Source organism: Nesoenas mayeri (assembly GCF_963082525.1).
Source record: "Nesoenas mayeri genome assembly, chromosome: 12".
In the NCBI taxonomy this organism is placed as follows: Eukaryota; Metazoa; Chordata; class Aves; order Columbiformes; family Columbidae; genus Nesoenas; species Nesoenas mayeri.
The window spans coordinates 7,115,005-7,136,759 of NC_137547.1; the positions used below are offsets into that span (position 1 = coordinate 7,115,005).

Here is a 21,755-nt window from a genome sequence, read left to right on the forward strand (position 1 = left end):
CCCCCCGCCCAGCCACCGCGCACGCGCAGAGAGCAGACACGAGGCGCCGGTCAGCGTGTTTATTGGTGCCGCGCTCACACCGAGGTGCCTTCGGGCGGAGCGCCGGGCTGCGCCTCCTTCTTGTTGTCCTCCGGCTTCATGGCGGGGAACAGGAGCACCTCCTGCCAACAGGGAGCGTGTCAGCGGGCCCCAGGGCACAACTGAGACCCCATGGGCACAACTGGCCAGAGCAGCCCCGGGGCCATAACTTGTTCTAAAAGAGATGGCCCGCTGAGCAGAACCCCGTCCCCTGCATCCCCCGCTGAGCAGAACCCCATCTCTGCTGAGCAGAACCCTGTCCCCTGCATCCCCCGCTGAGCAGAACCCCATCTCTGCTGAGCAGAACCCTGTCCCCTGCATCCCCCGCTGAGCAGAACCCCATCTCTGCTGAGCAGAACCCTGTCCCCTGCATCCCCCGCTGAGCAGAACCCCATCTCTGCTGAGCAGAACCCTGTCCCCTGCATCCCCCGCTGAGCAGAACCCCCTCTCTGCTGAGCAGAACCCCATCCCCTGCTTCCCGCACTGAGCAGAACCCCCTCTCTGCTGAGCAGAACCCCATCCTCTGCTCCTGACAGAGCTAGCAGTAGGCACTGCCATTTCTAAAATGTACCTTGATGTTATTGGAATCCGTAAGGAACATGGCAAAGCGATCGATGCCCATGCCCCAGCCGGCTGTAGGAGGAAGGCCATGCTCCAGCGCGGTACAGAAATTTTCATCAATAAACATGGCTTCATCATCACCTGCCGCTTTTGCCTAAAGAAGCAAATTAATAGTAAAAAGAGGGTTATACAGAGGTACATAGTACCACTCCTGCTAACCTCTACCAAAAAGGGGGAATTGACAGCTGCGTGAGAAACAGATGAAGGAATCTCTCTTAGAGAGCAAGGTATCTTTAAAAGGAATTAAGATTTAATGACAGGCTTTCACTTGAGTAAGAAGCACTCGCTCAAAGTAGCAGCAACCCTTTTCAGCAGCAGGGGCTAATGACAGATTTGGAATAGACATAGAAAATACTAGTTCCTTACATGCCTATATCATTGATTCACTATCAGCAAGACACGGTACCTTGGCCTGATCCTCAAAAAGCTGCCGCTGCCGGAAAGGATCATTAAGTTCTGTGTATGCATTGCACACTTCTTTCCTCATTACAAAGAGTTCAAAGCGTTCCGTTAGTCCTTGATGAGAGCGATGCCTATGAGACGACAAAACAACCACGCCTTACAATTAGCATCTCTAGGAAGCAAAGAGCACATACGTTACTCCAGGACTGCCCACACTCCGCAGTAACAGCTGCAGCACCTCTTCCCTGAACAATGGAATTCACAGCTTGGGAACCCACATCTGTCTTGGCTGGTGTCAGAATTCACAAACTGGCATACAACATCAAAATCTGTTTCCACATGTGATTCTTTTTTTCCTTTTTTAATAAAATAGGAGTAGAGGGTTTAAAAAAGTTACACAGCATCAGTGTCTCATGGTCTCACCATTTCGCTAGAGGACTCATGACCTGTGGGTGATCACAGATGAACGTAGGGTTGATGCAAGTGACTTCCAGGAATTCACCAACTAACTGGGAAACAGAAGGCAAAACAATTACATAGAGTACACCCCCGCGTTCCCAGCACTGCCCTCCCCAAACATCCTACTTCCCTCTCTTCACTACTGAGGAAAGTACCATAAAACTGAAAAGTTTCTCAACTAGTAATTCCTGAGTGTGTTCTAGCTGGACTAAAAACTTACATAGCAAAACCTGTATGAAACAAACATAATTCCACTTGAACATTACAACAATGGCAAATAGGAAAAGCAGCAGAAAAACAGTTATCAGGCAATATTGTGGGTACTAATGAAAAGACAATAGAGTTAATAGAAGAACTACATGGTAAGTCTACCAGTTTGGTAGGTACATACAAATGCGCAGATCTCACAGACAAAACTGACATAAGATAAAGCCGACCTGCTCTAAGCACAAGAGACCAGTTATCGAACTAAAATCCTCTAGCGCTTACATTAATCAGGAATTAGTAAACTACATTTTGGTGTAGACAACACAAAAAAAGACTTTGACACAGCAAGCTTTCTCACTGTGATATAGAAATAGCTGAAGTGCATTTCAGCTTGTTTTCTCAGGTACAGCTAAACTTTTGCTATAAAGAGACTTCTGTTGATACAGGTAGACGTTCAAAGACATTAGGATTATACAAACACCACCTTTACTTACTCTGTCAAGAAGCCTGGCTGTTGTCCTGGGAGGTGGACACTCAACATTTTTCTCTGTACAAAGGTCATCAAAGAATCTGCGAGTCTCTGAAATTGTTGTAGACAAAAATTAGAAAAGCCACCAAGGCAACCACTTTTTCTTTTCTTTCTGCATCCTTTAACATGCCTCAGAGTGATTTATAAGATCTTAATGGTATCCACTGTGGAAAACATGAGCAAAAATAGTGTTTGTTTTTATTCAGTTTACACTGCAATGTAAGTCATCTTATATTTGAGAAGCTTGATGACAGTTAGGTACAACCCCAAACGACTGCTGGACATTATTATCTGGGGGAAGAGGGGAAGGTGGTAATCACCAAAAAGTGTATGAACTTGTTTCATTAAAGCTCTGGATTCCAGGAATAAAACAGCACACACACCCAAAATAATCATACTCCTAACTTATGATCATAGGCATGGAGAGTCAACTGCAGAAAAGACAGAAAAAAACCAAGAAATAAAAAGCTGGATCTCTTCAACAGATCAAGAACTCCACAGATAATGCCTTTTGAGCACACAGCATCACATACACTAAACAAAGGAAGAGGTAAAAGAGTCAGATCGTGCCATCGACCGCAAGGCACGAAGGCTTCTTTCTGGAGCCTTGGGTGACACACAGACCAGAGCAAAGCAACCCCATGTGCCAGTGCCACCTCAGAAGAGCAGCTGACAGACTGCAGGCTCAGAACACAGGAACGTTTGCCGTCTTTCTGTTAAAGAAGCATTACAGTACATTCACACCCAGCAGCTAACCTTCAGTATCAAAGTACTCAGCTGATGGAAATTTCACTCCCAGGACCTTTTCCAGATCATACACCATGCTAATTCGCCGGAAGGGAGGCGTAAAATCTATCTCATAGGCCTGTCCGTCTGGACCATCTGGATGATAAGTGATCTTGTAACCTCCGGTAATATGTTTCACCATCCCTACAAAAGGAATCTGAAGTTTAGAAAAGTATGCCGCATAATATGCAATTCTTCCAGAGATTATTACTCTTTTTAAATTAATACTGCAGATGTTACCTGAAAGCAACTTCTCTGTAATTTCCATCAAGTCGTGGTAGTCTGCATAAGCCATATAGAATTCACAAGTTGTGAACTCAGGGTTGTGAGTCAAATCAATTCCTTCATTCCGGAACTGACGCCCAATTTCATATACTCTGTCCAAGCCTCCAACCACCAACATCTAAACAAAAGGAAATTCCAGTAAACATACTTTTAAAAAGCAACTAAAGAAAGCTCAAACACAGACAACTGCAATGAAACCTTACAAATATTGTTCAAGATACATTCCATTTTTTCCAAGTCAATGAGTCCACCTTTCTCCAAGAATAATCCTTATTTTAGCTACATTTCTTTTTCTAGACTAAGATCACAAGAGTCTGGAGAATATGAACTTAGCCATGAGGAGCTTGTATTTTTACCTTATGGTAGAGCTCTGGAGCAATTCTCATATATAAATTCATATCCAGTTCATTGTGGTATGTGATAAAAGGTTTTGCCACAGCTCCACCCGGAATTACATTCATCATAGGAGTTTCAACCTGTAAATAACAACAACAAAAAGAATTTAACAGTGGCATAAATATTTACAGGCTCCTATCTCAATGCCCTGTTCTCATCTCATCTGTTTCCAAAGCAGAACTCTATAGATCAAACAAACCAACCAGCCACAGCTACCTTTGATTAAAAAAAACCTCAGTATTTCATTTATTGACATTCCACTGTATGCACACAATTCTGAACTAAAGATCTCTTTCCCCATGCAGTCAGTAAAGACAAATAACTTCAACTATTTGTTGCCGTTAAGAGTCATTCGTATTTAGTATAAATGTGAACCTGCTGGGTTCACGTTACCAAAGCCAGGAAGCGGGCTGCGTCACTGTCACAAAATCATCTCTGCGTTGCAGAAAATGAAGTTCAACAAGGCCAAGTGCAAGCTCCTGCAGCTGGGCTGCGGCACCGCCAGTGTCGGTACAGCCTGGGGAACCAAGGGGTTGGGAGCAGCCCTGCGCAGAACGGCTCGGGGCTGCTGGTGCAAGAAAAATTGGAGGTGACCTGGCAAAGTGCGCCTGCAGGCCAGAAAGCCAACTGTGCCCTGGGCTGCAGCAGGTCCAGGAGGAGGCTCCCCCTCTGCTCCGCTCTGGTGAGGCCTCGTCGGGAACGGCACATCCAGCGCTGGTGTCCCCAGCACAAGAAAGAGGGGGATGTGCTGCAGCACATCCAGAGGAGCCACGGAAACCTTCAGGTGGCTGGAACAGCTCTGCGGGGAGGACAGGCTGGGACAGCTGGGGTGTTCAGCCTAGAGAAGGTTCCGGGACGACCTTCTTGCAGCCTTTCAATATGTAAAGGGGGCTTATAAGAAAGGCACAGAGAAACTTTTCACCAAGGCCTGTAGTGACAGGACAAGAGGCAAAAGTTTCAAATTGAAAGAAGGCAGGTTTAGACCAGACCTAAGGAAGAAATATTTCACGATGAGTGTGGTGAGACACTGGAACAGGCTGCCCAGAGAAGCTGTGGATGCCCCATCCCTGGAGATGACAATGACAATTTGGCTAATTTTTCTCAAAATTAACTATTATCTGTTCTTGGCATGACATATACTGTGCCATATGGAGTACTGGTATGACTGAGCACTGCTCAGATTGCACCCTATCGTATAGTAGGCTGACTTCTCTGCTTTTTATTTTATTCCCAACATTCTCACCAAGCCTAAGTAACTTACTCCATTATTCCAATAACAAAACAAAACTTCATAAAAATTGAGAATGACTCTTACAGTCCTTTTTATTAAGTTATCAGAACAGTAAAATCTGTAAGTACTAGATTAAGAATTATTTGGGTTTGTTTTGGTTTGTTTTTTTTCCAAATACAAATCAAAGACAGACATTTAAGCCACTACACATACAACAGAGATGACAAAGCTCAGGTTCGGATTCCCACTGCTCTCAAAAAACTCTCACTGGCTTTTGCAGATTCAGTTGATAAATACTTGTAAATAAGCTACATTAAGTTCTAGTCATTTTGCTGATTGTAAAGCACAACCAAGAATGTGGACAAAGCAGAGAGCAGAGCTAGTATTATTTTCTCATATGCTACTCTGCACTAGATCTTACAATAAAACCAACTTTACTTACAGGAAGTAAAACCTGCATTTACGTCCAGAGGCAAAACACCATTTCAAATATGCTATTTCCACCTTGATTTACTGAAACATGGAAAGGACAGCAGTAGTTTGAAGTACTACCTGGATAGAAATTTCGCAAGGAATAGTCTTAACTTTAAAAAGAGAGGAAAGGAATAGCTCCCATTACATTAAACTGATAACACACACCATGCTGAGGTAATTATTTTCACTTCTGTAAATATTTTTCAATACAAGCCTGAATATAAAGCATCCTTGGAGCTGAAAAGCTCTAAACATATTCAGTATGCAGAGAGAAACAAACACTGAAGTCTTACCTCAAGGAAGCCCAACTCATCCAGAAAGCTCCGAATATATGTAATGATCTTTGCACGGGTTATAAATTTCTGCCTCACATAATCATTAAGAATTAAATCCAAGTATCTCTGACGATACCTAGTTTCCTGAAAAGAAGAAATATCTTTAGAACCAGCTGGATAAAATGTGATGCCAAAAGAAAAAAATACCAAACCAAAACCTTTCTTTTGTTGACTGATATCATGGGCAGAAATAAAAGGTCATGACAAGTACCTTATCTTTGAGGCCAAAATGAAGATGAGGCAACATGTGCAGGCATGGAGACAATAGAGTTATTTTATAAGGAATAATACTCAGTTCCCCTTTCTTTGTTTTTCCAGGGTTCCCCTCTACACCAATAATGTCCCCACGACGCAGCTTGTTGTTAATATGGAAATACTCTTGTTCAGATTTGTAGAGCCTGTAATTACAAAACCCAGGTAAGCAGTTTTGTTTAAAATTCAACTTTCCAAACTGTCCCACAAGTCTCTCCCCAGATCAAATCCTTTACAATGATGATTCTTCTAGCAGGAACGCCAACCACAACACCCTAAGCAAAACATTACCTGGCTGCCTAAGCCAAACCATAGACGAAAAGCCTAAGAAGACGAAGGAATAGAATGGCCAGATACAGATCTCTAGGTGCCAGACTGCAGTTCAATTTAGAATGCTATGAGGAATACCTCTGCTTACCTGGAATTTGCCATGACCTGCAATTTAACTCCTTCACCACGAAGATCATAGAAAATCAGCTTCCCTCCAGAGGCACGCTTTGCGTGGATTCGACCTAAATATCAAAGTATGCAGGACATCAGAAAAAAAGAGTCCCTATCAGAGGATACAGGGGCAAAAGCCACAGTATCATCACTTGGACAAAGAATCGTCAGCTCTGAACTTGATCACTAACTGCAAAAGAGAAGCAGTTAAGTCTCAAAATTAATACCAGTGCACAAAAAAAAAAACACCAACATTTGAGTTTGGGGTCCTGGAATTTTTATCGCAATTTGATCTCGTAGTTATAAGGGATGTCGCACACATCCACTCAGTCTGAATAAACACTGCTACAGACTTCACGACCGAGTAACAGGAGATCAACAAAATATGAAAACAGACCACCCCATCCCTGAAAGCAGCTAAGATTTGGTTTAGCAAAGCAAGAGACTATATTTCTGTATCCCAGATATGCCTTTACCTGCTACTCTCACTGTAACATCTGTCAGGTGATCTCCTGGCTGCAGGTGACTGTACTTCTCTATAAAATCTGAGAGAGACAAGTCGACATGGAACTTGTGGGGATAGGGGTGTTCATTGGTGCTCTTCAGCTGCTGGATTGCATTGCTGCGGATCTTGAAGTATTGCTGTCACCAGAAACAATAAAATACAAACGATTTTGTTAGAAACTGAAAGTAAAATAAAACACAGCTGCCCTTATGTAGGAATACATAAGTCTCCCCTCTTTAGCCATTTAGTTCCCCTTGAATAAAAAAAATACTTTATTCTCAGAACAATAATAAGCATGAAGCCAGATGCTCACATTTGGATCCAAGCTTTCCTCATCAGCACCAATGTTATTCTCAGAGTCAGAAGTCAGGGCAGGCTTATTTGAGTGTTTTTCACTTTGCTCTTTCTGCTTTGCCTCTTTTTCAGCTGTTTTTCTCTCAGCTTTTAAGCGTCTCTTCAGCTCACTGCAAAAGAGAAGGAAACCAGATGCAGCAGCTATTTTGATACTTCTACAGGGAAACATGACAGGATTCTGCCACAAGTAACCCTGTCACTTCTCTTACCCAGCCCAAAAGCTAACGAAATACTTAAGCATGTCTAAGCACTTTCTTCTTTGAACTCTTAGTTTATCTCCTATGAGATAGAAATTCTCAGAGGAAGTTAAAACTGAATTAAACACTATACAAACAGACCTCGAGTATGAGTGCCTACGTGCCCAGGGACCTCCCAGGGGCCGCTCAATACCCACGCGCCAAGCAGCCCCACGCAGCACACAGTGACACACGGCAAACTGCACGGAACACGCCCGGCGCTGCCCGGGGTCCCCGGAGCCGCCCCGGCCCGGCCTGGCGCGGCATTTCCCGCGGCTCCCGACCCGGCCGGGACTGTACGAGCAGCGGGCGCGGCCAGAGCGCGAAGCACCGACCTGCGTTGGTCATGGAGCGCCTGGCGCCATCGCAGCGCGGGCGCGGCCCGGCAGACCCCGCCAAGGACCCGCGCGGCGGCGCTCAGCATGGCGCGCGGCGGCGGTCACCGGGCGGACACACGCGGCGGGAGGGCCGGACACCGGCTGGGCTCCGCTTCGCCTGGCCCGGCCTGGCCTGGCCTCCCCAGCCCGGCGCGGCTCCACCTGCCCGCGCACCCTCCCTCACTTTTTGCTGAGGCGCGACTCGGTCTCCGCCGCCTCGCCGGCACGCTCTGCCGCGGCCTCCATCTTCTCGGCTCCACGTTCAGCCGCCCTTCCGGCGCGTCCGCGCCTGCGCGCCCGGCGCGGCGATGGCGGGGCAGGGCGGCGCGGCGATGGCGGGGCAGGGCGACGCGGCGATGGCGCGGTCGCGGTCGCTGTTCCTGTGGGACGACGGGAGCCCGATGCGGTTCTACGTGCGGCCCGGGCTGGCCAAGCTGCGCCTGGCGCCGCTGGTGCTGGCGGGCGGCGGGCGGCTGTGCCGCGTGCAGGAGCCGGGAGCCGTGCTCCTGGCGCAGCCCGGCGAGGCGGCGCCCGGCGGGGCCGTCTCCACCGAGTACGTGACGGAGTGCGTGGAGCGCAACCGGCGGCTGCCGCTGGAGCCCTTCCGGCTGCCCGCCGCGCCGCCCGCCGCCGGCTCCCCGCGGGGCCGCCTGGTCTTCACGGAGGCGGAGGACGCGGCGCTGCTGCGCGCCGTGCGGGGGCGGGGCGCGGCCAGGGCCGGCGGCCGGGCGCTGTGGCAGGAGCTGGAGCGGGCCGCGCTGACGCGGCACAGCTGGCAGGCCATGCGGGACCGCTACCTGCGGCGGCTGCGGCCGCTGCTCCGGGGTGAGCCGAGGGCAGCGCGGCTGAGGGGCGGCGGGGCCGCGGGGGGGGCGGCGGGGCCGGGGCCGGGCGCGGGGCCGGGGCTGTGCGCCGGGGCGGGCCGCAGCCCATGCCCGCGTGTTCCCGCAGAGCCGCCGCAGCCCCAGGAGCCCGCGCAGAGCTCGGTGCTGTTCGAGGCGCTGAACCGGGAGTTCGAGAGCATGGAGGTGAGTGCCGGGGACCCTGCTCGGGGTGGGGCTCCCTGCTTGTCACAAAGCGGCGCGGTAAGAAGTCAGAATGATCTTCTTTAGTGACTTTACACCGTGACATCCCTGTGTTACGGCCGGGTGGGAGCTTCGTGTAAGTCACGAGTTACATGTTTTACAACAAATGGTGCCTTGCTGCCACATATTCTCTTAGTTTGATTTCCTGCCCAATTTACTTGAGGAACTTAATGTGACAGCATCATCCCATTGAAAGCTGTATTGGCCAACGGAAATCATCCCATCAACTCATGCATAAAATGTTCCTGCAGTTGCATTAGCATTTACTTTTTATACCTAGTTCGTTCAGATTCTCCCTTGTATTTTATGCCTCTCCGTGATATCGTACATCCTCATTAACACATACAGCTTCACTTCAGTTACTGAATTTTACTGTGTCTACTAAATTCCGGGGGTTTTGTGTACTGTAGTCTCACAGTGGAAGGTGGTTGGGTAGCAGTAATAAAAGAAGCTTGCCAAAAAATACTGTGTCTAATTGATGACTCTTCTTTTACTTTTAGTCGGGAAGTGACGCTTCATATGCTTCAGAAGAACTTTCTACACAAGATGGAGATGGAAAGTCCCCAGGAGAAGCAGCCTCTGTTTTGAAAACTGGACAAGAGGACTCTACTCTCCCTGACACGCAATTACAAAGGGAAGAAAGACCAACAAGCACTTGCTCTTCTTCTGATGTGGTGGGAGAAGTAGTAAAAACAATGCAGCACTTCATGGAAAAGTTCAGCATGGACCTGTCCACTGTTACACAGGCCTTTCTGAAAAATACTGGTGAAGTGGAAGCTACGTCATATTTTCTGCAGACAGGGCAGCGCTTGGATGGGTACCCTATATGGAACAGAGAGGATGATTTGGAATTGCAAAAAGATGATGAACGTGTCAGAAGTAAACTGATAGCAAAATTTGGAGCTGAAAATGTAGCAAAACGGGTAGCATTTAGGAAAAGTTAGCAAAGCAGAGGGTAATGATTGATCTGGGACTCTGGCAAGAATTTTAAATAAAGTCATTTCAGAAGTGCAAATGTGATAGAAAATGATGCAACATTCTAAAGTTTCAGAAATGCTTTAAAATATTTTTTCTATGAAAGGCCTATATTTGATATTTTTTTGTAATATTGAGTACACTAAACATTTACAAGTAGAAAATGTTGAAGAGAAGGGTTCTATACAATACTAAGTTTGCACTGAAAATTTGCTTTAAAGTGCAAAGTGTATATCTACAATATAAACCAGCGGACAGTCCTACCTGTATGTTGCTGCATGCAAAGGATTTTGAATAGGGTTGGCACCAAAATCCAACTGAATCATTAAATGCTGTAACTTGTAATGCATTATTAGTGCACAGTAGCAGCCTGCTCTCTGTCATATGTCATACTTCAAACTGTTGAGGATGATCATTTAATAACCTGGTCTGACAGGTGTCATTACCTTTTTTGTGGTTGTTAATAAACCTTGAATAGCAGCAGGCGTTCAGAGGGGATAACAGTGAGAATGTAACAGTCGTGCCAGAAGATGAAGCACTTAGACATCTCAGCATTTATTTATGAGACCAAGAGTGGCCGTGTGCACTGGGAATGGCCAAAACGGGTCACTGTGACATTGTAATACTCAATCTCATGTTACAAAGATCTGTAAGTTAAAAGCTCAGGCCCGTAGAGTCATCTCACCCACCACATGTTCTCCTGTGCTAATAGTGCAGGGTTTGTTTAGTAACGTTACCATCTTGCTTCCCGATTTCAAAAACAGTATCTGCCCCAGCTCGCGTGTCTACAGAGGGAAGAGTCCCAGCGTCAATCCACACAAAGTGGCACTTGCACCAGACCACATAGTCTGGTTGGGAAAAGCAGACTGGCTTTGAGGGCTACATGCAGTAGTTCAAGTAGGAGATAAAAGAAAGAGTGCTCAGAGCTTATTTAGGTATCTGTCACCCAAGTCATGTCTGAGAGAACACTATTGCTAGTATGCAGTCATAGTCTGAAAAACTCCATCTTTCAGGCTGAAATCAGTAGTCATTGTCACTGTTTTTAATATTATTTGAAGTCAGTCCTGTAAATCTAGAACTCATTCTTTCAATGAAATAGAAAGCAAAGTTTGATTTTTTTTATTAATTATATTTTGGAATTTTTGCTTATTGCTCTGTGGCATTAAAAAAAAAAGGTGACACAGGAAATTGCCGATGTTAAGCCAAATTCAAATTCTATTGAAAGTCAATGATAACTTGATATAGTGAGACTGCTACTTTAGAAAAGTACTGTCCTGAAACACCAACTGATTATCTGGGGAGTTAACCGATGTAACCAAATAAATGCCAAAACTCTCAACTATGCTGTGTTTCACTGGACAGGTCATTCCTGCTGAAAAGATGAGAATTATCGGGTACGTTCACGCTGCTCACACTGATTACTTGAGACTTCTGCAGAAGACCAGAGAAGCACTTAACGAGAGAGCACAAGACAACATGGCAAATAAAGTAGTAGGATTCTTCTAGAAATTAGAAACTTTACCAGTTGGATTTGCAATCCAAGGACTGCTGATGACCAGGTTCATGAGCAGGACACCCAACACCTGCAGCCAGAAATTCCCGTTCTAGCTTGAGTGGTGTACGTGCCTCAGCAGCACCAGCACCTCACAATTCAGTGTCTTCTTGTTTAACCAAACCTGCTCTAGAATTCAAAGTGAGAGGCAAAATACATTAAATGTCTGCAATATAAAAAGATCAGGTATTTTTATAATTCTAAGTGACACTTTAAGAGTGAGTTTGTCTTTTTCAGGGCATTTAGTCAGACATACAGTGAAAACTTCTGAATCTGCATGCAGTGCTTTTACCTTTGCAGAACCACGCAAGTACATTTGTAACACTGAGAACCTTTCCACGTGCATTTGTTTCACGCAGTACACGTAGGCACTACGACACAAAGAGCACAGCTTACTCAAGGTTATCCTCTTTGGTCTGTCCTGAACTAAACAGCACTGCCATCCACAAACCTGCTAGTGCAGGCACATGGTTCTATGTCTCCTCAGTCCACTTCTCCATTAACAGGACCTGGAGATGTCACTGTATCATACACTTGTGCTTCTGGGCATTCTGGCTCTGCCTTCTCTCACAATAAAAATACTTGTTTTCTCTACTCTGTCTTACCAAAGACATAGTTACATTCCTTCCAGTATGCTGGAGGCAGTTTGGCTTCTCATATTCATAGCAGGAGCATCAGGAACGCCCTTTCCACAGCTTTGCCTGGAGCAGCAGTATTTGTAAACTTGGAAGGAGGTGGCAACATAAATGCCAGAGCTTTGAGTTCAAGACAATTCCAGAGGCAGAAATACCGGGTCTGCAAACTCGTATCTGGAATTTGGGTATTTCTCATTTGCTTTTCAAGTTAGGCAGCAGTCATTGAAACTGATGAATTGTAGCCTTGCATAACTAAAGTTACCAGTGGAGAACCGATTGCATGCATCAGGCTGAAAAGCAATGGACAGGAATACCAGAGTCATTTTTTAAATGTCCCTTTGATTGGTGACTTCTCCATCTTACACTTCATTGGTATAAAAGCAGAGTTTACTCCTCTCAGCTTCTCGAGTCCGCTGCCATTAACCTATCTTCCCGGTTCCAGTACTTACACCAATGCAATCTGTGTCCTTACCTTGTCTTTACAGTCTCAACCTTAACACGAATTCTTCTCAGTAACACACGTGGACTGTGGGAACTCCCAGGAGAACAACTATTCTTGTTTTGGAAAGCCAGAAGACAGAATTATTTCAGCTGAAAAATAAATGAACTCACATAGTCCCAGAAATGGATCCCCATATGCAAACCTAGGAGCTTTTATTTTCAACAATAGCTGTTTTTATTGTTTTCCCATTATATAGTAAACAAACACAAACATTTTGCCAACACTGCCACCAAGGCTGGATGCCCAGGCACAAGAATGGATTAAAAAAACAAACCAAAACAAAACAAATAAACCTCCTGGGCTTGAAAACTCAACCATTCCAAAAAAAAGGATCTTTCCAGAAACAAATGTCATCCTTGCACTTCTGGCAATTACATATCCTGGTCAGCACAATAAATGATGTTCTCTTTATTCAGCTTCCATGTATATCTCCTCCTCTTTGCAGTGCAATTGCTCCACGTAGTTCCACTAGTATTTGGCTGTGGTCTGTGAGGGGTTGGAGCTCTGCTGTCTGGTCCCTCTCCTTCGGCATTCTCTTTGCTCCACCCTATACATAGCTCCTCTTTTGCGGAAATCAGGGACTTAATTTGGAAAACAGGTTTGTGTTTCTTCCACCTCCATTGCAGCAAAGCTTCCAGGGGCCTTGGAGAGTGACCCTGTGCCACCGACAAAGCTCTTATGAGTCAGGGTTCCCGTGTTACTTGTCCTTGAACAGCACATCCGTGTGCACACTTACACACACGTGCATGCACCTCTGTCCTCCTTTGCTTTAGTAAACAGTTCTCCACTTCGCAGCCTTCAGAGAGTAGGTGCAGACAGCAGCTTTTCTGCCTTCAGAATTTGTTACTCAGAGGAGTTCCGAGCAAACAAAAGATCCAGCGACATATTTTTTTGCTCTTTTTCAGACTGAACAAGCCTGTAGCCCAGCAAGTCCATCGCATCCTTGCACAGATTTTGCACTTTCTCTATTTTCTTGAAGGGAAGGGCCTTCCTCCAGGCCTGGGATACTCCCAGCGCATCTCTGGACCCAATATCAAAGGCTTGTGCTCCCTGTCCCTTCCCATGGGTGATGTTGTGCACCCACTTCCGAAGTTGAGGTGTGAAATGGAGTTCTGCAAACCTGTACATCTGAGCAACCCTTGCTAGGGGGTCTCTGACTATGTCTTCGTAGCGAACCAGCAGGTAGCGATCTTTCAGGAAGCTGGGAGTGGCTTGGCTGCCTGCCTTGTAAATCTCAGCGTGGCTTTTGCAGATCACTTCCATTGTGTTGTAGGGTCCCATTTCTCCCTTTGTCCCCTTGGACCCCACAACAATGTCACTGTCACGTTTCAGGTTTTCCACTGTATTCTCTCGGGACCTGAACACAGCTCGAGGATCACGGACCAAGTGGATGATTTTGAGGTTCAGGGACGGATCAGTGAGAAGAGGGTAGAGAACTTTCAGGTCAAAGAACCGAACCTCCTTGATGACAACATGGCTGTAGGTTTTACAGGCTTCCTCCACCTTGCTGAATGGGTACTTGCCACAGATTATTCTGCAGTTGTCTGCAGTGATTATGTCACTGCGACTGAACAAGTCACAGGCTGGGGGGGAGCACAATGCTCGGCTTGACTCCCACTGAAATAAATCAGACTTTTTCTTCTGGCTAGACATGTAAGCATCAAACACAGACATGTCACACAGAAACACCGACCGGACTAGGTCCCGCACCGCCATGCGTAAGACTTCGGCACTGTTCTGGTACATCGTAACCCACACGTGCCACGCAGGCTCCATCAGGTAGAAGACGCTGGGGTGCTGGCTGAAGATTTGTCCAGTGAAGGAAGATCCTGACCGCCAGGAGGAGAGAATGAGGATGTGGACTGGAGAGGGTTTTTCTTCCGTGAGGGCATTGTTGCTGCAGGGTAGAAAGTAGATCAGAAGGAAGGACATCACCACCAGGATCAGAAGCACCTGCACCCTTCTAGACTTCACCATGGTTGCAAGGGACCTGCGGAGACAGGGGAAGTTCAGCATCACAGCACCATGAAGAAAGCAGGATGTGGTGAGTCAGGCTCCTGCCTTTCCCCCCCGCACACTCAGGGTTTTGAAAAGCTGCCTCACTACTGGTGATATTGTGACAACCACAGCACAAGGTGTCTTTGCAAAGGACATAAATACCGCAGGGCTGAACGTTTTCTGGGACCAAAGCACTGTTTGTCAGTAAGCCATTCTAACGTAGTCCTAGAAGATCACTCAAAAGCTTGGCTGCACTTTTATCAAAGTTTTAAGAGTTAGTTCAGTGTACTGAAATAAGTCAGTGCACACAAACGTGTACTCAGTGTACACAATCCCTGCAGACATTAATCTGGCAATTTTTATGGAGGAAAGATGGAACGACTTTTGTGGAGAATTCAACAGTTCCACATCATTACTTTTAAGCTCCTGTTCTGACCACTGTTTACAATTATTTTTATGCCAGAATGCTGTAAAAATACAATGTAGGTTTCCATTTCTTTGCTTATATTCTTTTTGGAATTTCAGGTAACATTTTTTGTCATTCCAGGCAAAAACTCAAACACAAAAGGAAGCTATTTGGCACTGTAATAAATCCAAGAACAGCATTATCTCCTTCACCATCAGAACATCAGAGGCAATTTTGCTAGAAAGGCCCATGAGGGTTTACCTCCTCCATCTTTGGGCAGGCAGGCTTAACTAAAACTAACCCCTTTCTTAGCTTAATTCTCTTTTAAAGACTGTCTCCTGCTACCCCTCCCTCCAACCACACTCATCATGTAGGCCTTTTATGAGAAGAGGTACAACGTGTTAGTCTGGCTCAAAGGTCTGCCCAAAACCTGCTCATTGTTTCTCACTCTAAACCTCTATTGTGCCTGTTGAGGATGACTTCACTACTGGAAATTGTCCATTGTGCTGCTTGAGGACAATTCATAGCCTGAGCACCAGCAGGCACAGAAATCTGACTGTTGCCCTGAGCAGTCTGTCCCACAGGGAGGGGAGGACTGAAATTAGTTGTGTGTGTTTGGTGAGGTGGAACAGAGAGGCAGCAGAGGTAGAGGTTCCATCAGACATTTCCTAATATGAAATAAATACTAATTACATAACCTTATTTTTCACCACTGTATCTCTCGATCATGGCAGCTGGGATAAGGTCTTACACTTAACCATATTTTCCCTACTTCAAACATCACGAATCACAAGTGATTCAGTTCATTTCATATAGCAAAAGTGAAATAAGAGCCCTCGCAGAGCTGCAGAGTAGGGATCAGCCCAGAATGACTGAGGCAAACTCAGCTGCAGAACGAAAAAAGGCACAGGGTTACTGCCTGCTGGCACGGAGATGAGCCGGGATTTGGCTGAGAGCAGAACGAACAGGGACAAGCTCAAGGCACTAAGGATGAAGAACAGAAACTACTGGAAAATACTATGGTCCAGTGCCACCACATTAGAGTCTCCCACAGCACACCTGCAAGAACGCAAAGATTGGGATCTGCCTGCCTGAGCAGCTGGAGTCTCCAAAAACATGAGCAGAGTTTTAAGCTTTTACAGAAACACACAGAGGTCTTAGAAAAACTTGATCCTGGCAAAGAAAGAGCATTATAGAAAGCAGTAAGCAGTCCCAGGGAGACATACCCACCTAACACACGCTGAGCATGGGTAGGATGTGCCCAGGTACAGGGCTGTTGAACCTACATGTGTCTGAGGAGCGGGGGACAGTACAGCCCAAAATACCCCATGCTACGCAGGCTGAGTGCTCTGCGAGGCCAGGGGAGCTCTCCAGAGCTGTAAAGATCTCCCTGCTGCAGTGACAGAAGTGTAGCAAAGAGGATCTGATGCCACAGAAGCATCAGACACTGGTCTTCCACGGCACTGATGGTTGCTCATAGTTTTATCAAACCCTTTTTCAATTTGGCTTGATCAGCTTCTGCAGAATTAGAAGCAGCACCTGCCCATTCAGAGAACAGATGGGATGATTGTGATTAGCAGGAAGTGCAGAGAAGGAGCACTGAGAAGACAGTCTGGAGAATTAGGACCTACCATCTAAGCCAGACCAACAGCTTCTGCCTGCAGAAGGAATTGTGTAGCAATTACCTGACATCCAAACGTTTACAATATTTTACAAAAATTATCTCCCAGTTCAGGCTCCTGAGCACAAGCAGTGAATACACTTCTGGGCTCCAGAGCATCCACACCAGACACCAAGAAAGGGTTGAAAAATCTCACCTTAACAAGGTCTCTTGAAGCACCATCAGACCTGATTCAAGCAAAGCTGCCCTCACACGTGTACACTGCTGTGTTGTACGCTCCTCTGGGCAGCCACGCAGACAGCTGTGCATTCACACATTGGCACTCCACCCTCTCACATACAGATATACTCTGCTCTTACCTATACCTGTGCCTGCCCCTTCCTGTCCCCTTCATTTGTGTATGTCCAGGCTCTAAGATTGACTATTCTGCAGTGCCCGCCTACTTTGACCAGCCTTAAACTAGAAAACCCCACCCTGCACTAAGCAGCAAAGCAGAGGAATGGCAGTTTCTTGCAGCGGCACAAATGATCAAACACTGCTGGTAAAGGAGCTGGGCTGGGAAGTTCATGAAGGAGACTTAGAGTTGCTTTCATTATAAGTCCCATTGCAAGCTCCCACAGAGATTGCTCTCCATAAAAGGATGAACAGGGATGACTATGGAGTGTCCAGGCAAAGGACAAACAGGAACCCTTGCTGCAAGGGGACCACCTTGCCCACCAGGAGCGCAGAGATGGCGCATGTTCACCTACCATTGCTTTGGCTGCTTGCTGTGTTGTAAGCAGATGCAGATTCACATTAAGTCTTTTTGACTCTTTTCTGTATCTGCCTTCCTTGAGTTAAACATTTAGGGGCTGGGAAAGAAAACTGTATGAAAGGAGAAGCTGTAAAAGGAGCAGCTGGACTTGGCCTATTAATGATTCACAAGGGTGCTGGAGCTCAGTGGGGCTGTGCCAGGTAAGGCAGTGAAGCAGGGCAGCACTGGGCTCTTAAAAAAAGCACAGTGTTCTGCAACTGTGCAAAGACAATCGCTTTGGGTCATTCCTATTCCAGGTCTCATCGTGTCTGTCACACCAGCTGGAGAGGTGTAGACCTTCTCTTGATGGTGTCCCCTGTCCCAAGGATCAAACTGAGCTGCTCTGAAGCCAAGTGGAGCACAGGAGAGAGCAGAAGCAAAAAATCTGGGCAAGGCTGGTCCTTCCAGCAGGACGGACAACCTGAATGGGCAGATCATGTTCCCCTCCACTTGTTGCATTGCAAACAGAGGGTCAAGCCCTGGTAACCCTGGGCTGGGAAACAACGTGAGAAGCTGGCAGTGGTCCCAGCAGGACCCTGCAAAGAGAACCATGCAATGTTCTGTGCAACCTGGATTTCAGCTATGTGTTCCTCTGCCTTGCACGGGTGCCCTTTGCAGGAAGGATTTACCTGTATGTCATTAACTGTTACAAAGCTAATTTGTAAAGGTCATACCACTTGAGTGGCTCTCTTCTTGAAGCCTTATTCCTCTCTTACCAACAGATGCACGAACAGAAATGTATCAAAACCACAGTCCTACCTGTATGCACTTTGCGCAAGACATGCTGGACGGCACTGAGCACTGCTGTACTGTCCTCTAGCCGCAGGCCTGAGCAGATCATTTCAGTTGCACAGTTCCCAAGTTCTGAGCTTTCCAGAAGGCAGCCTCTGTGGCATGAGTAGTTGCACTGGGAGGAGAATGTACCCTTCTTTAGAGACGAGGCTTGGCAGGGCACTCCGTATTTCCTGGGACATGCCCATTGTGGAAAGTGAAGGAAGAATCCTCTGCCTCCTGAACAATGGGCCTCATTCTCCCTGTATGTCTGACTCATCAGCTTTATGAAGCATATGGCAGTCAGCCTCTGCTTCATGTACGTCAGCCACATATCACCTGGCCTTGTACACCTTGTTTCCACCTCACATGATGGCTGATCACGTTTCTGCTTTCTACCCTCCTTCCATGATTAAAGGTCTTTTCTGGGGGCCTGGGGACTAGTGAGCCCTGTGAACTGCCCACACAGCCACACTTCCCATTTCTCATGCCCTGCAGAAGCAAGCAATGTGTGCTGTGCTCCTCAGCACACATACGCAGAGCACACCTGCCCCAGCACAGCAACAGGATGAACGCCAGAGAAATGTACTAGAGGTGGCTCCTCAGTGCTGGTGCTAGAGAAGACTCATTCCCGAGGGAGTGTCTGACATTCTGATTAGAGAAACAGGCAAGCCTAGAGCAGTGGAACCTGCTCAGCGGAAAGGTTTGACCAGCCCCCTGCCCCATCTCCTGCCATCATCTACAACAGGGGCCCAGGGAAGAGAACAAGAGGGACATTTTCCTCCCTAGGTGCTCTCCTTGCCTGCAGCGGGCTCTGCAGTACATGATTCACCTCTCTGAATGTAGGCATCCAAAATAAGCTAGTGAGTGATGCTTTAGAAGTTGGTGTTCTTTTTCTGTTTGCTGTGGCAAGTGGGGGGTGATGTTTGAGAGTCTGAAGCTGCCTAAAATCAGTTGAGATCAAGCTTATCTTCGCATTTCACAGCACCTAGCTTTTTTCTATTCTCTTGTCCAATCATGTTTTAAACTCAGATACTTTTGGCATCAACAGTATTCCCTGGCAATGAGAATATGTTTGACTGTATGTTTTGAGAATTACTTCCCCCTGTTTTGAGCCTGGCATATAAAAACTGTATTTAGTAATACCACCATTTTTTACCAAAAGAGGCGACAAGTAACTTCTCCTTATTCACAGTCTAAGCCATATGGGATTTTAGCATCTGCTCTTGTATGCCCTGCAGAATACAATTCGTCCTGTGCTGGGCTGATATCTGAAGCAGCTCATGGGAGTCGTGCTGCGGAATCTCTCTCTCTTTCCACTGATTGCAGAAGGACCCTGCACCACTAAGTCAGAGGAGGAATATTAACCCTGGAGCCATCTGTCACGTGAAAGACAGATCACAACCCTGCGACTCACACTGATCAAAGCCCTTCACATGTTCTGCATCCTTGCTGGTTTTTTTGCTTCAACTCGTCTGTCTCTTAAGCCCTGCCATTGGGAACACCCTCCTTCGGAGACAGCAGTGTTTATTCACTGTCAGGATTCCAGGCAGAGATGAGAGGTGGCATTGTCTTCTAAAATCTGAAGGCAAGTTTGCTACTTTGTAATGTCCCGTTTGGCTCAGATCGCAGCTTTGACCTTGGAAAAGCATTTGGACTCTCAAACACAAAAACTGATACCTTCCAGTCTTTCTTGCCTTCCTGGGAGAAAGGCAGATTTAGAAGACTACAATTCTCTCTCATGTGTCTGTAAATATTTATCTAGAGGGATCAGTTAGTTCCTGATGTCACAATCCACCTTGAAGAGGCGTGTGATGGGATGGCTCACATTTCCTACACCCCAAAGTTACGACATCAGGGAGCTGCCCTAAAAGTCAACAGGGCGACTGTGCCCTGGTGAATCCTTGCCACAGAAAGCAATCTCCTTTTCAAAGCAGAGACAGTTTGTGTTTTCCAGCTGGCGCTACTGAAGCTGTAAAGGAAAAATGGAAGTTTATGGCTTCACAAAATCGAGTATGACAGGAACCTACAGTGTGGCTACTCGCACAAGGGCCGTGCAAGATCTACTGTACTGATCACTGGATTTTAAGTACTGCTGCATCTTTGTATTTTGAAATGCACAGGGAAAACCCTGTTCATTGCAGCAAAGAAACTTAGCAGTAATCATAAAAAAAAGTCACCTGTATGTCAGTCACTCATCACTTTCAAAGGGATGAAGGGAACAGAGCAGAACTCTGACTTTTGGAAAGAGCTTTTCTGGCAGGGATGCTGTATACAGTCACTCTGGTCGCTTTAGAAAATACCATTTGTAGAGGATGGAAAGGAAATGCAACAGTCAGGCAAGCACCAGAAGCCATTGGAGCAGAGGTACAACATTGTCCTGGTTTTGTTAAAAACAAGTTTCTCTTTTAGTGAATTTGGCTGTCAGCTAAAGCCTTCTTATTAAATGCACTCTCCTGAACGTTAGATACATTTTTTGGTAGACATAGCAATGGAATGCGAGGTCACTGATAATGATGGATGTACATCTCATGAGAGGGGCAACGAGAAACAAGTGACCAAAAACTGACCAACTGAGTATAACATCCCACTCACATGATACTTCATATAAAAGTGGGAGATCATGAGGATCTCGTCCCTTTTCCTTATGGCCAACATTAGGAGAGGACCTTGCAAGTCGTCCCTGCGAACTGAGGCCAGTGACAGACTGAATCAAGTTCTGGCTGGCTGCAGAGTCCAGTCCAGGACTTCGGGTGCTGGCCCTACATCTGCTGGACCAGTTGCCGGGACTTTCAAGATTGGTTTGGTATATTTTGTATTATTTTTCTCTATTTTATCAGTAGCATTAGTAAAACATTTTTAATTTTTCCAACTCTCTTCTCTCTGTCCTTCTTTCCCTTCCAATTACCTGTCCTTAGTGGGAACAGGGGAGAGGGAGGGGCTGAAGGGAGGAGGGGGTTAACAATACATCTGCTACGGTTTTACTGTCGCCCCACAATCAAACCTCGACAAACATGTATGCTAAATTCCAGTTAGAGCAAGTTCCTCCTGAGCCAGAGCAAAACTTGCTCCCCGTGGCTTCCAGAACAAGGAAAGATGAGACAGATGACTGATGAGATGTCTGTGTGAGATGCCTTTCCAAGGGCAGGCTAGTGTGCTCCTGCATACTCCATACACCAGCTAGTTTGTATGGCTGCCAGGGTGCTCTGGGCTACACCCACACTGTGACACCAGGCATTTGTTAGTACAACATCTGAAAAATTATATTAGCACATTCACGGTTTAATGCTAGTTTGCTATTGCAGCAGGGAAAACCTAGGTGTGGTCAAAATGCAATATTGTGTTGGCAAAAGATGGCAGTAAAGGATGTGTCATTGAGAAATCTAAGTATCATCTTGATGTTTATTAACTATATATATGCCTGTATCTCTGTCTCTCTTAGTGTCCCT

The 21,755-nt window shown here is 46.3% G+C and overlaps 3 protein-coding genes across 4 annotated transcripts; 1 reads left to right on the forward strand and 2 right to left on the reverse strand.

The window, feature by feature from the left end:
* Window positions 1-45: 45 nt before the first annotated feature.
* KARS1 (lysyl-tRNA synthetase 1) lies at window positions 46-8,337 on the reverse strand. Of its 2 annotated transcripts, none has more exons than XM_080351758.1 (14): window positions 8,153-8,337; window positions 7,315-7,465; window positions 6,973-7,138; window positions 6,474-6,567; window positions 6,015-6,201; window positions 5,762-5,887; window positions 3,724-3,843; window positions 3,323-3,485; window positions 3,053-3,226; window positions 2,262-2,347; window positions 1,525-1,610; window positions 1,106-1,232; window positions 650-793; window positions 46-161 (listed from the first exon to the last, which is right to left on the reverse strand). In XM_080351758.1, exons 1-14 carry the CDS (start codon window positions 8,212-8,214, stop codon window positions 75-77), a joined length of 1,773 nt encoding a protein of 590 aa, XP_080207884.1. In that variant the 5' UTR covers window positions 8,215-8,337; the 3' UTR covers window positions 46-74. The 2 variants fall into 2 exon arrangements, with proteins under 2 accessions (XP_080207884.1, XP_080207883.1); XM_080351757.1 differs by having other exon boundaries at window positions 7,927-8,202.
* TERF2IP (TERF2 interacting protein) lies at window positions 8,277-11,370 on the forward strand (the record flags this gene model as incomplete). Its single annotated transcript, XM_080351759.1, has 3 exons — window positions 8,277-8,793; window positions 8,920-8,996; window positions 9,554-11,370. 3 exons carry the CDS (start codon window positions 8,277-8,279, stop codon window positions 9,995-9,997), a joined length of 1,038 nt encoding a protein of 345 aa, XP_080207885.1. The 3' UTR covers window positions 9,998-11,370.
* A 2,190-nt stretch (window positions 11,371-13,560) lies between these two features.
* LOC308044933 (carbohydrate sulfotransferase 4-like) lies at window positions 13,561-17,003 on the reverse strand (the record flags this gene model as incomplete). The annotated part of the gene is made up of 2 exons (XM_080351914.1): window positions 16,939-17,003; window positions 13,561-14,707 (listed from the first exon to the last, which is right to left on the reverse strand). Exons 1-2 carry the CDS (start codon window positions 16,962-16,964, stop codon window positions 13,561-13,563), a joined length of 1,173 nt encoding a protein of 390 aa, XP_080208040.1. The 5' UTR covers window positions 16,965-17,003.
* Window positions 17,004-21,755: the final 4,752 nt, after the last annotated feature.

Coding starts and splice junctions, on each gene's coding strand:
- KARS1 (XM_080351757.1), bottom strand. CDS start 8,015: ATGCTGAGCGCCGCCGCGCGGGTCCTTGGCGGGGTCTGCCGGGCCGCG. Junction 6,202..6,473: donor CAGGTCATGGCAAATTCCAG/GTAAGCAGAGGT, acceptor TTGTAATTACAG/GCTCTACAAATCTGAACAAG. Junction 162..649: donor CGGATTCCAATAACATCAAG/GTACATTTTAGA, acceptor CCCTGTTGGCAG/GAGGTGCTCCTGTTCCCCGC.